At 37.0% G+C, this 12,166-nt stretch overlaps 4 protein-coding genes across 4 annotated transcripts; 2 read left to right on the top strand and 2 right to left on the bottom strand.

The window, feature by feature from the left end:
* Window positions 1-1,828: 1,828 nt before the first annotated feature.
* On the bottom strand, window positions 1,829-3,002 carry MONOS_3410 (uncharacterized protein; the record flags this gene model as incomplete). The annotated part of the gene is made up of 3 exons (XM_067873412.1): window positions 1,829-2,503; window positions 2,584-2,706; window positions 2,766-3,002. 3 exons carry the CDS (start codon window positions 3,000-3,002, stop codon window positions 1,829-1,831), a joined length of 1,035 nt encoding a protein of 344 aa, XP_067732197.1.
* Window positions 3,003-3,079: 77 nt separating this feature from the next.
* On the top strand, window positions 3,080-6,260 carry MONOS_3411 (putative Polyadenylate-binding protein 4). Its single transcript, XM_067873413.1, has 2 exons — window positions 3,080-3,109; window positions 3,303-6,260. The coding sequence occupies exon 2, from the start codon at window positions 3,307-3,309 to the stop codon at window positions 5,809-5,811; it is 2,505 nt and encodes an 834-aa protein (XP_067732196.1). The 5' UTR covers window positions 3,080-3,109; window positions 3,303-3,306; the 3' UTR covers window positions 5,812-6,260.
* A 112-nt stretch (window positions 6,261-6,372) lies between these two features.
* MONOS_3412 (uncharacterized protein) lies at window positions 6,373-8,727 on the bottom strand. Its single transcript, XM_067873414.1, has 4 exons — window positions 8,670-8,727; window positions 8,221-8,627; window positions 7,807-8,111; window positions 6,373-7,567 (listed from the first exon to the last, which is right to left on the bottom strand). Exons 1-4 carry the CDS (start codon window positions 8,707-8,709, stop codon window positions 6,895-6,897), a joined length of 1,425 nt encoding a protein of 474 aa, XP_067732195.1. The 5' UTR covers window positions 8,710-8,727; the 3' UTR covers window positions 6,373-6,894.
* Window positions 8,728-8,891: 164 nt separating this feature from the next.
* MONOS_3413 (putative Zinc finger, C2H2 type family protein) lies at window positions 8,892-11,858 on the top strand (the record flags this gene model as incomplete). The annotated part of the gene is made up of 11 exons (XM_067873415.1): window positions 8,892-8,991; window positions 9,061-9,092; window positions 9,155-9,233; window positions 9,294-9,313; window positions 9,372-9,544; window positions 9,645-9,857; window positions 10,027-10,199; window positions 10,393-10,792; window positions 10,974-11,158; window positions 11,356-11,473; window positions 11,699-11,858. 11 exons carry the CDS (start codon window positions 8,892-8,894, stop codon window positions 11,856-11,858), a joined length of 1,653 nt encoding a protein of 550 aa, XP_067732194.1.
* Window positions 11,859-12,166: the final 308 nt, after the last annotated feature.

The raw sequence follows: 12,166 nt of genomic DNA, 5'->3' as shown, positions 1-12,166 counted from the left end.
GTGGCATAAAGAGCGCCAACGAAAACACTCAACGATTCCTAAAAAAAGGACCAGCAAGTTCAGTTTTCCGGAAAAAAGAAAACATTTTCAAACAAAAAAAGGAGAAGCAGAAGAAAAGAAAGAAAAATAAAATAAAATATAAAAATTCAGACAAGAAAATTGAAAAAAGATTTGAGAAGTTGATCTTAACTTTTCATTCAATGTGAATAATTATTCGAAAACCAAAACACAGAAAAATACGCAAACTCAAAAAAATAAATAAAAATAAAATAAAATAAAAATCAAAATTTATATGAGCGTTTAATATCAAACAGAAACCTTTTAATAAAAGAAAAACATATTCAAAAAAAACAAGAAACAAGAAACATTAACAAACAACAGAAAAGCCAATTGAAACAATTGCTTCAATAATAATTTTTCAATTTATTTTTTTATATTAATTCTTTTATTTATTTTATTAAAAAAAAGAAAAAAGAAAAAAGAAATTCGATAGAACCACTGAAAGAGAATATGTCTGTGGAAAAAAGTGCTCAATGAAGATTGGAAGTTACCTCACAGTGCGTGTGGAATAGGTATAAACCTGCTGTTAAAAGTAACAATGAAGAAACACACTGAAAAATATTGCAAAGAAGTTATCTCTCGTTTTCCGTTGAATAGATAATTATGCATAAACAATTGTGAATGTTAACGTGAAACAGCTGATCATAAAACGAAGAAAAAAAGATGAAGAAAAAGATGAAGAAAAAGAAGAAGAAGAAGAAAAGAAGAAGAAAGAGGGAAACTTGAGACAGAAACATTAGACTTATAAGGAAATAAGTGTGGTTCGATTTCGACTAAGCAAACCATTCAAGAAAAGGAAATTCACAACTTCATTCTCAAAATAGCTTCATGCTTAAAACAAACACATAAAACATGCCAAACTATTAAATAAAATAAAACCAAATTTTAACGAAAAAAACGGGATATGATTAAAAAATTTATTAACGAAAAACAAATAAATAAGTAAAATAGAAACTGAAATCCAATTTTTGTGAAAGAGCGTTCAAAAACAATTAAATTCAATGAAAACATTTTTATTCGAATACAACAAAAACAATTCATAAAAAAATATGCAAATAAAATAATAATAGAAAATGATCAAAAATTCAAAAGAAAAAAAAGAAAGCAAAAGGAAACAAAAACGAAAAAAATTTAATAAAAACTGAAAACCAACCCAAAAAATTAAATGTTAAATAAAATGCTTGTAATCGAATGCAACACCAAAATACACCATAAAATCATGAAATATAATAGAAACCATTTCATGTGCCATAAGGGACAGATAACGAGAAGAAAGGATTAAGAAGCAGAAGAAGAGAAGAAAATGAAGAAGATAAAAAAAAAAAAAATCAAATGAAGAAATTACTGAAGAATTCGTTACTTTCACATAAAAGGCAGATTACGTGAATGCAGCTAAAGATATTCAAAAAATACTGATATAAAACAATGCAAAGTCAATTTCCAATCCAAAAAAATGAAGTAATTCAATAGCTCTAACAATAAATAACCAATCGGTTGTTCTCAGTGTCCCTTGGAAGTCTCAATGCAATTATAAGCATCATACATATCAACAATCAATTTAACAAATATCTTCAATTAATTTCCAACAAAAGACTTTCTTCTTCTTCATTTTCCTCTTACAGAGAAATAGTGAATAATTGCCTTTTCAAAACAAATAAACTTGCAGTTGCTAACAACAAAAGCTGTAACACAAAACAGCATCAAACATAAGATAATCCTTCGAATTCACAAAAAATTCAAAGATATATAAGACAAAGTCTTGTCTTATTTAGCACCCGACTTTGCATAGCAGTCGCGTATGAGGCGCTCCAATGACCGGAGCAATACATTCAGATGAAGAGAGGCCAGTGAAAGGCATTGACGGTGCACACACAACAGCAGCAACAGTCACAGAAGGAGTGGGAGAAGAGAGATCAGACGGAGAAGAGAGAGAAGGCAATGCGGAAGTTGCCATTGGAGCTGATGCTGTGGAGATCTGGGACACGGGTGTCAATGGCTGTGTCGCATCTTCAGTTGATGCAGCAGCAAGAGGCAATACAGTCACTTCAGAATAGTCAGAATAAGAAGAAGGTGATGTGAATGTTGATATTTGTCCCTCGGAGTATGAATCAGATAGTGAAATGAATTGTGGACATAACCGATCAACTGTAGAATAAGTCGTAGTGGATGTGTATGGTGCGTCTTTGGTAACATTTGATTGAGAAGGCTGTGACTTGATGGGTTCATCCAAAAATAAATTGTAAGATTTTTGGTTTGAGTAAGACAGCAACATCATTCCTTCGGAAGGGAATAAATAACTCAATTCAATTGCATCATCCTCGGTATAGAACAAATTGTAATCAAGTGCTGAAAGAATTGTAGTTTCCATTTCGTAAATGCTGACTTGATCAAGTTGAAGTTCACGAGCAATGAGTCCAAAATTTAAAGGAGCATCATTTAAACCCTGTAATGAAAAAGAAATTCCGAATCAATAGGAATTCAATTTTATTCTTATATAATTCAACTTAAAAAAAAGAAGCAAACCTTAAGCGCAAGAACAATGCAGACTGTTAGCATGGAAAATAAATCTGAAAGAGTTGACACTTTCAAATTTTCTTTTGCAGCCTTGATGTAGCGATGCAGGGTTATTAAGCTAAGTAACATACTCTATAACCCAATAAAAAACAGAGCAATAAATAATTTATTGAATTATTAAAAAAAAAAACCTCTTCGTCAAGCGCAAAATACTGTACTATGTTATAAACATGCTCCAACATAAAAGAAAAGTCCAGATTCGCCAGCTGAGCAAGAAATTGAGTTAAAGCTTGCACAAGGTACTCCGAAGGATTTGGTGCCGTCTTGGCCCATGGAAGCATGAGATGACAATAGTACTCGTAAAAAGAAGGCACACTGCCTTCATGCTCAATGGTGAGTTTGTCATCCGTGCAATAATCACCGTTCATTGTGGTATGAATAGCTTCAACCCCAATTTAATGATCATGTCCCCTTATTGTTGAAAAAAATAATTCCCTGTTTGGCCAAATTTCTCAGGCTGAGATCTTTAAGTCAAGTATGTGCTATAGAAGGGGTGTTGAATATAGAAGCGAAATATTTTTTATGTAAATGTTTTTATCTACCATTTTTATTTGGAAATTAGCAATTTTTAGCTTTATTTAACAAGTCTTTCTGTCGTATCATTTAATTTTCGTATCATTTGAATATTTGAAATTAAAATTCTTTTCTTTGGTGTTGTTGATGTATAGAAGAATGGACAGACAATATTCGCTGTTTATTGGTGATCTTCATGAGTCTTTAACACAAGAACAACTCGAAAAATATTTCCAAGAGAAACTTCCGGAACATGTTCCAACTCACATCAAAATTTGCAGAGATCATAACTATCCATATGCATCATTGAGATATGGATACCTTAACTTCCAAAAGGCTGAAGATGCTGCTGTGGTTTTGGAGAAAATGAACTATTCTGTAATTCAAGAAGGATGGCGTCCAGTTCGAATGATGTGGTATCAGTCAGATCCTTCATTGCGCAAGAGCGGAATTGGAAACATTTTTATCAAGAACCTTCCTCCGTCATATGAAACAAAGAAGCTTCATGATCTCTTTTCAGACGTTGGAACAGTTATGTCATGCCGTGTGTCCGAATATGTGTACGGAACAAATGCAGGTGCACATGGTTATGTTCAATATCAGACCAAAGAAGATGCTGATAAAGCCATCGCAAAATTCAATGGAACTGAAGTTGAAGGCAGAACAATCACCGTTGAACCTTCAAGACCACCAACAGAAACAGTTCACAAAACTGTTTATGTTACCAATTTCCTGGCTTCAGTAAATGAAGAGCGCTTGGCAAAGGAAATGGAACAATGCGGAAAAGTTACAAAAACAACTGTCCAAAAATCAAAAGATGGATTAGGAAGAATCATTGGTTTTGTTTGGTTTGAAGAGCAAGAGCAAGCCGAAAAATGCGTAAAGGAGATGAACGGAAAAGAGATTGAAGGATTTTGCTTGATGTCTGAATCAACTGAAAAGGCAAGTTCTTCATCCGAATCTTCCTCAAGCAAGCAAACAATCGTTCCATTGAAAGTATCAATTGCACGTTCAATGTGGGAAAGAATGCGTTATAAGAAGCAATTGAAGGAAGCCACCAGATTCCGCAACTTGTACGTCAGAGGCTTCCCTGCTCATTTCACTGATGATGATTTGAAAGAACTCTTCTCACGCTTCGGAAAGATTACCTCAGCAAAAGTGATGAAGTCTGAATCAAGCGGAATTTCAAGAGGATTCGGCTTTGTTTGCTTCTCTACTGATGATGAGGCAAGAAAAGCGTATCTTGAGATGAACGGTGTTAAAGTTCCAAGCACCAAGAAGAAGCTTGATGAAGATAATAATGAAACAGAAGAGATCGAAGAAGAGAAAGAATTGTATGTCAACTACTGCCAGACAAAAGAAGAAAGAACACAATACTTACTTCAGAGAAGAAGTGGTGGTGTCATGGGATCTGGCCGTGGAGCTGCTGGACATGCAGGAGCAGTTTCCAACCCATTCGCCAACATGCAGATGCTCATGTCCAACCCACGTTTTGTGCAACAGATGATGCTTGCAATGCAGCAAAGCTCTCGCCACGGACAAGCAGGTGGACTCACCCCACAAGCAATGATGACACTTCTCTTGCAACAACAGAGAATGGCCCGCAACGGAGGTGCAGCTTATGGCTTTGGAGCAGCTGGTCGCAACGGAATGTCTCAAAGTCCCGCCACAGGTGCTGCTGGATCGCCAGGCTCAGCTGTGTCTGGAGCAGTCAGCGCATCATCTCCTTCATCAACAGCTGTTGGATCTTCGTCTCCTTCGTCTTTGGGATCATTCTCTTCACCAACCTCAACTGGATCACCTTCATCTGGCTATGGTGCAAATGGAATGCTGATGGGACAGCCTGGATACAGACTTGCTCCATTCGTCGGACAGAACTCCATGCCATTCATGGGAGCAAACCAGATGATGATGATGGGCGGAAGAGGAGGTGTTGGATACGGAATGGGAATGGGGCAAGCACGTGGTGGTGCACAAATGGGACAGATGATGGGACAAAAGGGATACGCCTATGGACAAGGACATCATCAATACCCCAACCAATACATGTACCAACAGCAAAGATACGGTGCCATGCCAGGCGTTGCAGGAGGAATGGGACAAGTCACCCCCGCCACAACAATTTCATCACCATCAATGACATCCACCCACACACAAGGCTCTCCACTCCCAGGTGTCACTGGCAGTGTCTCTGGTGGAGCCACAGGCACAGCAGCAGGTGTGGGTCCATCTACTCCCGAGACTCCAGTCTCAGCCAGCTCTGCTTCTCTTGCTGGAACACAATCACCTCCATCTCAGCCAACTTCGTCTGTTTCTTCGCCTGCTTCGCACTCTGCTGGAAGTGCGGATGGCTCAGGCTCTCCATCGACTGCTGGCTTGGTGGGTGCTGGTGACGGTCAACTCCGCCCACTTACCATCGATTCAACTGCCCTTGCTGACATGAGCGTGGAAGAGCAGAAGCAACATCTGGGTGAAGCCCTGTTCCCACAGATCCAGATTCTTGATGCTGCTAATGCTGGTAAGATCACAGGTATGCTTCTGGAGTTGGAAACTACTGAGCTGATCACACTTGTGGAGAATGTTGCCGAACTGAAAGGGAAAGTCAAGGAAGCTCAGCAGGTGTTGTTCGAGGCCCAACAGAACGGACAGCCAGTTGACGAGTAAATTAAGGACAGAGATTGATGAATGAAGGCGAAGAAAGAAGAATGAGAGAAGATATTATGCTTGACAATAATGCAAAAGAAAAGAGGTTTACCAACACATGGAAGCATGTATTTTTGATTTTGATTTGCAAGATTTCTGTCGAGATTCACAAGAATGAAGAATAGACCATAATGATTGCTGACAATACATATGATTCAATTTTCATCCCTTCTTTGATGATTTACACTTATTATTTTATGAGTTGAATATTTTTTGATTGGATGATATTTTGTGTCAAACTCAGCATTTGAATGGTTTTATTCATTAATTTTTGTGTGCTTTCTCTCATCTTCTTTCTTAATCATTCGTTTGGATATCACTGCTCATACCACATTCACTTCTCTTTCATCATGTCGTCTTCCATATCCCAGTGAGAAACAAATTAAAATAAGAAATCACTACACGACACATTTATTCACCTTTTTTTGATACATTAAATATTTGCTGATATACATTTAGTATTTATGAAAGCTTTGAGTTTTATGTAACGGGCTTCGAAATTAAAAAAGAAAGAATGACTTTGAAAAAATAACGTTAACTCTTTTAGCACCGAAGCCGTGATATTGTCAACATGAACAACAATTGAAAGAATAAAACAGAAGAAAAATTCAAAAACAAATTGGCTTGACATTTTAAAGAAAAACGTTTAAAAAATTAACACAAAAGTATGAAAAATAAAGTTATTTAAAAAAAAAAAAGAATAAGAAAAAGAAAAAAACAGAAAAACAAGCAAAGCTCATCATATCTCAACAAGTGTGACCTTTTAAGCAAGCTAATAAGACAACACAAACACAACTCAATAAGGAATGAAACAACAAATTTCGTTATAAATTGCAAAGGCAAGTTATCACAAAACCATATCCAACGGAATGCATAAGAGAAGAAATAAAAAGAAAAAAGAAAAAAGAAATGGAAACAAAAAATAAAGTGAAATGGTTAACATTGTGTAATGAAGTGTGCGAAAAGATAAAAATATCCGAAAGCAAACGTTGAACAGTTAAAAAAATAAAAATAAAAAACAAAATGCACATTCGACTTCCCCTTTCAAGAATCCATCGTCACATGCTGCATTTTCTTCTTCTTCTTCTTCTTCTTTTTCTTTTTCTTCTTCCCCATTCCCATGCCCATATCTCCAAACTCCGACACTGCCATCCCTCCATCCCAGCCAGTTGCTGTTGAATACCACGACTGCGAAGAGCCTGAAGTGGCTGTCGTGTTCATCGTCATCATCGACAGCTCGTCCCAGCTGCGTTCTTTCTCCCCCTTTCTGTAAGCAGACGACGACTGCATAGACATCTCCTCGTCTTTGTCCTCCCAGTCATCCATCGCCGCATACCCTCCTTTCCCTCCTGCTTCTGTCCTGATGCTTCTGGCGTCATACAGTGATGGCGCTGACAGCCCCGCTTTGGCTGAGGCTGGCGAGGTGTCTGGGTAGAGCACCCGCCCTGACCCGCCCGCATCTGGCGGCTTGTCCACACCAAACTGCTCCTTTCTCCGCTTCTTCCGCTTCTCCTCCTTCCGCATTCGCTCGTTGCGCTCCTTCTGCGTCTTCTCGCTGCCGTATGAGCCCTTCAGCAGTGAGATGGCGTTGCGTGTTTGAGGGGGTGGGGCAGTTTTTGTGTGCAGCTTCAGAACGAAAAAGGTGAATAGAAGAACAACAGAAGGAAGAATTTCCCAGCATATCATCACAGGGACTGACCGCGAAAACATACTGTCACTGAAAGGGGGGAAAAAAAGTGAGAGGAAGAAAAGAATAAAAAAAAGAATGATAAATGATTGGTTCGTAAAAGCGTTTCCACATGCGTCAAGAAGTGATTTAAAAAATGTTACCCAAAAAGTTTTGAATGAAGAAAAGCAACAAAAAATAAAAGTGTTGTAAGCAAGCTATCATTAAATGCATTCCTTTCGAAATAAACACTTGTAAAAACGAGGAATTTTTTTGAGTAAAATGCACACCATTTGCTGTCATCTTTATAGCATATCAATCCATAGGAAGAAATGATATCTTGTAAGGCATTCACATTGAACGCTTTTGTAACACCCCAAACAAATCGCGCAAGAAAAACGCTCCACATAACAGAAACAAGCAATAGAAGAAAAGCGATTCGACTTTTGAACGATCCCAGACTTCTGGATTTGATGATGATTTGTATTAGCTTTACGAAGTAGATTGAAATGGAAATTAGAACAATTAAGTACAGTCCTATGTTGTTCCACACAAGTGCCTTGTTAACTTCTACGAGTCCTTTTGTCTCTTTTTTCTAATCCAGTTGCACAATGAAAAAAAAGATTTTTTCAAAAAAGTTGAAGAAATGTTATCAAAAAACAAAATCCAAAGTTGCTAAATTCAATATTTAAATGCTTGCACACCCGGGTTATGATGTTGCATACTAGCATGGTTATGAACAATGCAGCAATAAGGATTATAAAAAAAAAGTGGAAAAGTTTTCCAAAAACTGGAGGCATTTTCGACGGAGGGATAATTGCACTTCCAAGCCACAAAGATAAAAATTCCCATGCGATAAACAAAAAATAGCGTGGTGTTTGATCAGCAAGAAGAATTCCCCAAAATTCATCAAAAGGGAATGGAACCAAAAGAAATAACACTCTAACGAACAAAAATATGGTAAAGAACATCAAAAATATTCTTCTCGTTAAATTAGAGCGTTTTCTAGCTTTCCTAAGAAGGAGTATCCATTCATGAGTTGAAAAAAGAAGACAAAAGAAATATAGGAAAGTTATTGCCCAAAGCCAACCACCTCCTGGTCCGAAAACAACTAAAACACAATTAAATAAATCTTGAAAAAAACAAAGCAAACCTGGAATGGAGGTAGTTAGTTTTTGCTGCACCGTTCCCATTCACTTCGGTGATCTTTCTTTTGCTTTATTGAAAAAAAGTGAAATTAATAATTGCAACAAAAATGTTTCAAGTAAATTTGGGGCAAAAATATTGTCAAAAACTTGTCGCATAACGACAAATATCGTTGAACGTGTATATGGGTTTTGTGTGATCGAATAATCTATTTTCTTGTGTTCTAGGGATGATTTCAGGAGCACCAAAAGCACCAAAACCAACTGCCTTATTTTGTTATATTTGCAGCAGGGAATTTGGATCATCTAGCCTGCCTATTCACTTGAAAGGTTTTTCTTTTTAAAGAAGTTTCTTTGTGAGAAAACAGAGTCATTTTTTTAAAAATCAAACTACAATAGATTGTGGAAAAGATTGGATGGCTGCTCAAGAAGTTTGGATTTGATGCTTTTAAAAATAAATTTCATTATAGCATCATTTCGAATGTTTTTAAAGGTTCTTCCACCAAAATATCGTGTTGCAGTTCCAAAGCCTCCAAATGTACCCATTCCGTCTTCTCTGAGAGATCAAGCAGGTACTTCTTTGCTTTTTACGAAAATTTTTGTTATAATTTTTGGATAATATCGTCAATCAGCTGTTAGAGCTTGGAACGAGGTAAATGACTTATTTTCAAAGTTTAATATCATTTTTTTTATGTTCTTTTGCTTTAAAGGCTGCGTGGAGAGTTGCGCAAAACTCTAGAAACGGATGCCCATGGTGCAAACGAAAATTTAATCCAGATGCACTTGCATCTCATTTGAAAATATGCCCTCAGAAGCAAGACGACCCAGAAGAGCGAAAGCATTCACAGCGTCCTCGCATGCTCGTTTGTTATATTTGTGGAAGGTATGAAAATTTTTGATTCAACATAATAAGTTCATTTTCAATAAACATTTTGATGTTATCAAAAATCTGTAATTATATTTTTGACTTATATTTATAAAAGGGAATATGGAAGCTTATCTCTTCCAATACATCAAAAGCAATGCATTATCGATTTTCAAAGAGAACAAGAGCGATTGCCACCATCTCAACGGCGACCGTTGCCAAAACCTGAGACGTCTCCGTTTACAATGACAAAGAATGATGGAAGGCCGCAAAAAATGAGCCAGAAGGAAATTGATCAATACAACGATGCTGCATTTGAAAGCTACAAAGAGTTTGTTGATATATGTGGGAAAAAATTATCTATCTTTTTTTTTTTTGACGAATACAAATATTTGAATGAATTGTTTTTCAATTTTTTGAACAACATTTTTTGGCAATGCTATTGTTCATTAACCTCAATATTTTATTTGATTCTTTTTTTTCCCTCTTGTTTTCTTCAGTTTGCTTGCGCCTTGCCCCAACTGTGGAAGGAAATTTGCACCTGATCGTCTTCCTATCCACTTACGTTCCTGCAAACCAGGGCACGTTCTCACTCCGTTGAAGTCTAAAGCAGAAAGCAAGTCGCCCGCCAGCTCATTTTCTGATGAGGATGAAAGGCCTGCTTCAATGTCAGGTTTGAAATCGTGGGATTTGTATTTATTATTATTATTATTAAAAATTATTTATTTGATTTTTTTTCCTTAAATTTATTGATTTCTACGAATTGTTGCATGAAATACATACCAAACATACAACTCTTATATATTCTTCTTTCTACCAATCTATTTGAAAAAATCGCATTTTCCTTATTACCACTTAATCCACAGCCGGTCGAGGCGCCTCCAGCACCCTCAGCAGAGGAAGAGGGGCAAGCAGTGCTGCTGGACGAGGCATCGGAGCATCTGCTGCAGGAAGACAAGGACTTTCTTCTACTTCTTCCCCTTCTTCTTCATCCACTGCAACTAGAGGTGGAGTCAAAACCACTCCTTCCCCTCGTTCTGCCCCTCGCCCGACGCCAGCCATCACCAGCAAAGCAGACAGCGACCCAGACGCATTTGATGAGAAGCCACTGTCTTCGTTTAAGAGTGGAGGAGGAGGAGGAGGACTTGGAGGAGGAATGGGAGGAAAAGGAAGCAGCAGCAGCAGCTTCAGCTTTGAGGCAGACGAGTCAGAGCCAGTGGATCTGGTTGAATGCAGCCGCTGCGGAAGGAAATTTGCGTCGGACAGGTTTGTTTGAGAAAATGGATTTCTTTATTTATTCTTCTTTCTCTTTCTCTCAATCTCTCTGTTCATTTTCCCCTACAATATTTGATATTTCAATCATTATCATCATCATCATCATTTTATTTTATTATCACATTTTTAATTTTTCATCTGATTTAACCTTCTTTCCCCACCTCCCCACCAGAATCTCCAAACACGAGAAAGTGTGCAAAGGACCCACTGAGTTTAAGACTCACACAACAGATCTGCCTCCGCCAAAGCCGAAGCCAAAGCCGAGAAACGGAGAAAAGCCGAAGTGGCAGAGAGACCACGAGCAGTTCATTGCTGCCATGAAGTCAGCTAAGAAAGTGGCGCAGTACGAAAAAGAAGGTTAGATTAGTTTTTTAGTTTTGTTAATGATAAAAATAATATTTTTTTTTCATATAATTAAATTCTGAATGATTTCAATGAAATTCCTCTGTCGAACTTATATTTATGTTATATTTTTGTTCAAACTTTTTTTCCTCGTTTATTCTTTCAACCAAATATGATTATTTCAAATTTTCTTGTCACTCTGCGAATAACAGGGAGATCTCTATCAGAACTGCCACCGCCTCCACCAGAAGAGCACGATGATTATTTGAGTTGCCCACATTGCGGCAGAAAGTTCGCACCAGAATCTTATGAACGTCATGTGCCTATATGGTTTGATTATCTTTTTCTATTTGAATGTTGTTTGAAAACAATAACTTTCATTCATTTTTATTTTATTTTATTTTTTTTAATTTTTTATTTCTTCTTCTTCTTCTTCTTCTTCTTTTCTTCTCTCTCTCTCTCTCTTTCTTTCTTTCTCTTTCTTTCTTTCTCTTTCTTTCTTTCTCTTTCTCTTTCTCTTTCTTTTTAATCCTCTTTTCCCCACTGAAATTTCAGTGCAAAAGTGATAACACGTCCACGCGGTATCACACGTGCAGTGCCAAAGATGTCCACATCGTTGGCCTCAAAGAAATCTCCAAGCACTTTTTCAACAAACCAATACGCTTCTCGTTCAAGCGGAACTACACGATCGACTCAGGCATCGCGAAGATATTGACAGTGAAAATGAAAATTGGTTAAAAAAATTTTTTTTCAGTGAATTTTATTTGGAAAAGGACTTGCGAATTCACCATTTATTGCAGGAGCACAAAGAAATTTGCTTTTTTGTTGGTAAAAAATTGTTCTTTCGACGCTTTTGTAGGTCTATTAAAACACCTTTATTCCATTTAATTTTTTGAATCACACAGCTTCATTTGTGTTAGCCTTAGACTGCATTGCCTTTGTTGTTTTTATTGCACTTGAAATTATTTTTGTTGCAAATCTCATTATTTTTTTCGAATTCTTTTTGAAAATTCAACAGTGAAT

This window comes from Monocercomonoides exilis, assembly GCF_001643675.1.
Source record: "Monocercomonoides exilis strain PA203 chromosome Unknown scaffold10-1930038, whole genome shotgun sequence".
In the NCBI taxonomy this organism is placed as follows: domain Eukaryota; phylum Preaxostyla; order Oxymonadida; family Polymastigidae; genus Monocercomonoides; species Monocercomonoides exilis.
This window is presented reverse-complemented; position numbering and strand designations above follow the sequence as displayed.

What these genes read in the sequence shown, in the direction of transcription:
- MONOS_3411 (XM_067873413.1), top strand. Translation starts at nt 3,307, where the DNA reads ATGGACAGACAATATTCGCTGTTTATTGGTGATCTTCATGAGTCTTTA.
- MONOS_3412 (XM_067873414.1), bottom strand. Translation starts at nt 8,709, where the DNA reads ATGGGAACGGTGCAGCAAAAACTAACTACCTCCATTCCAG. An exon ending in ACTAACTACCTCCATTCCAG is followed by an intron (nt 8,628 to 8,669) that starts GTTTGCTTTGTT and finishes ATTGTGTTTTAG; the next exon opens with TTGTTTTCGGACCAGGAGGT. An exon ending in TATAAAGATGACAGCAAATG is followed by an intron (nt 7,568 to 7,806) that starts GTGTGCATTTTA and finishes CCCCCCTTTCAG; the next exon opens with TGACAGTATGTTTTCGCGGT.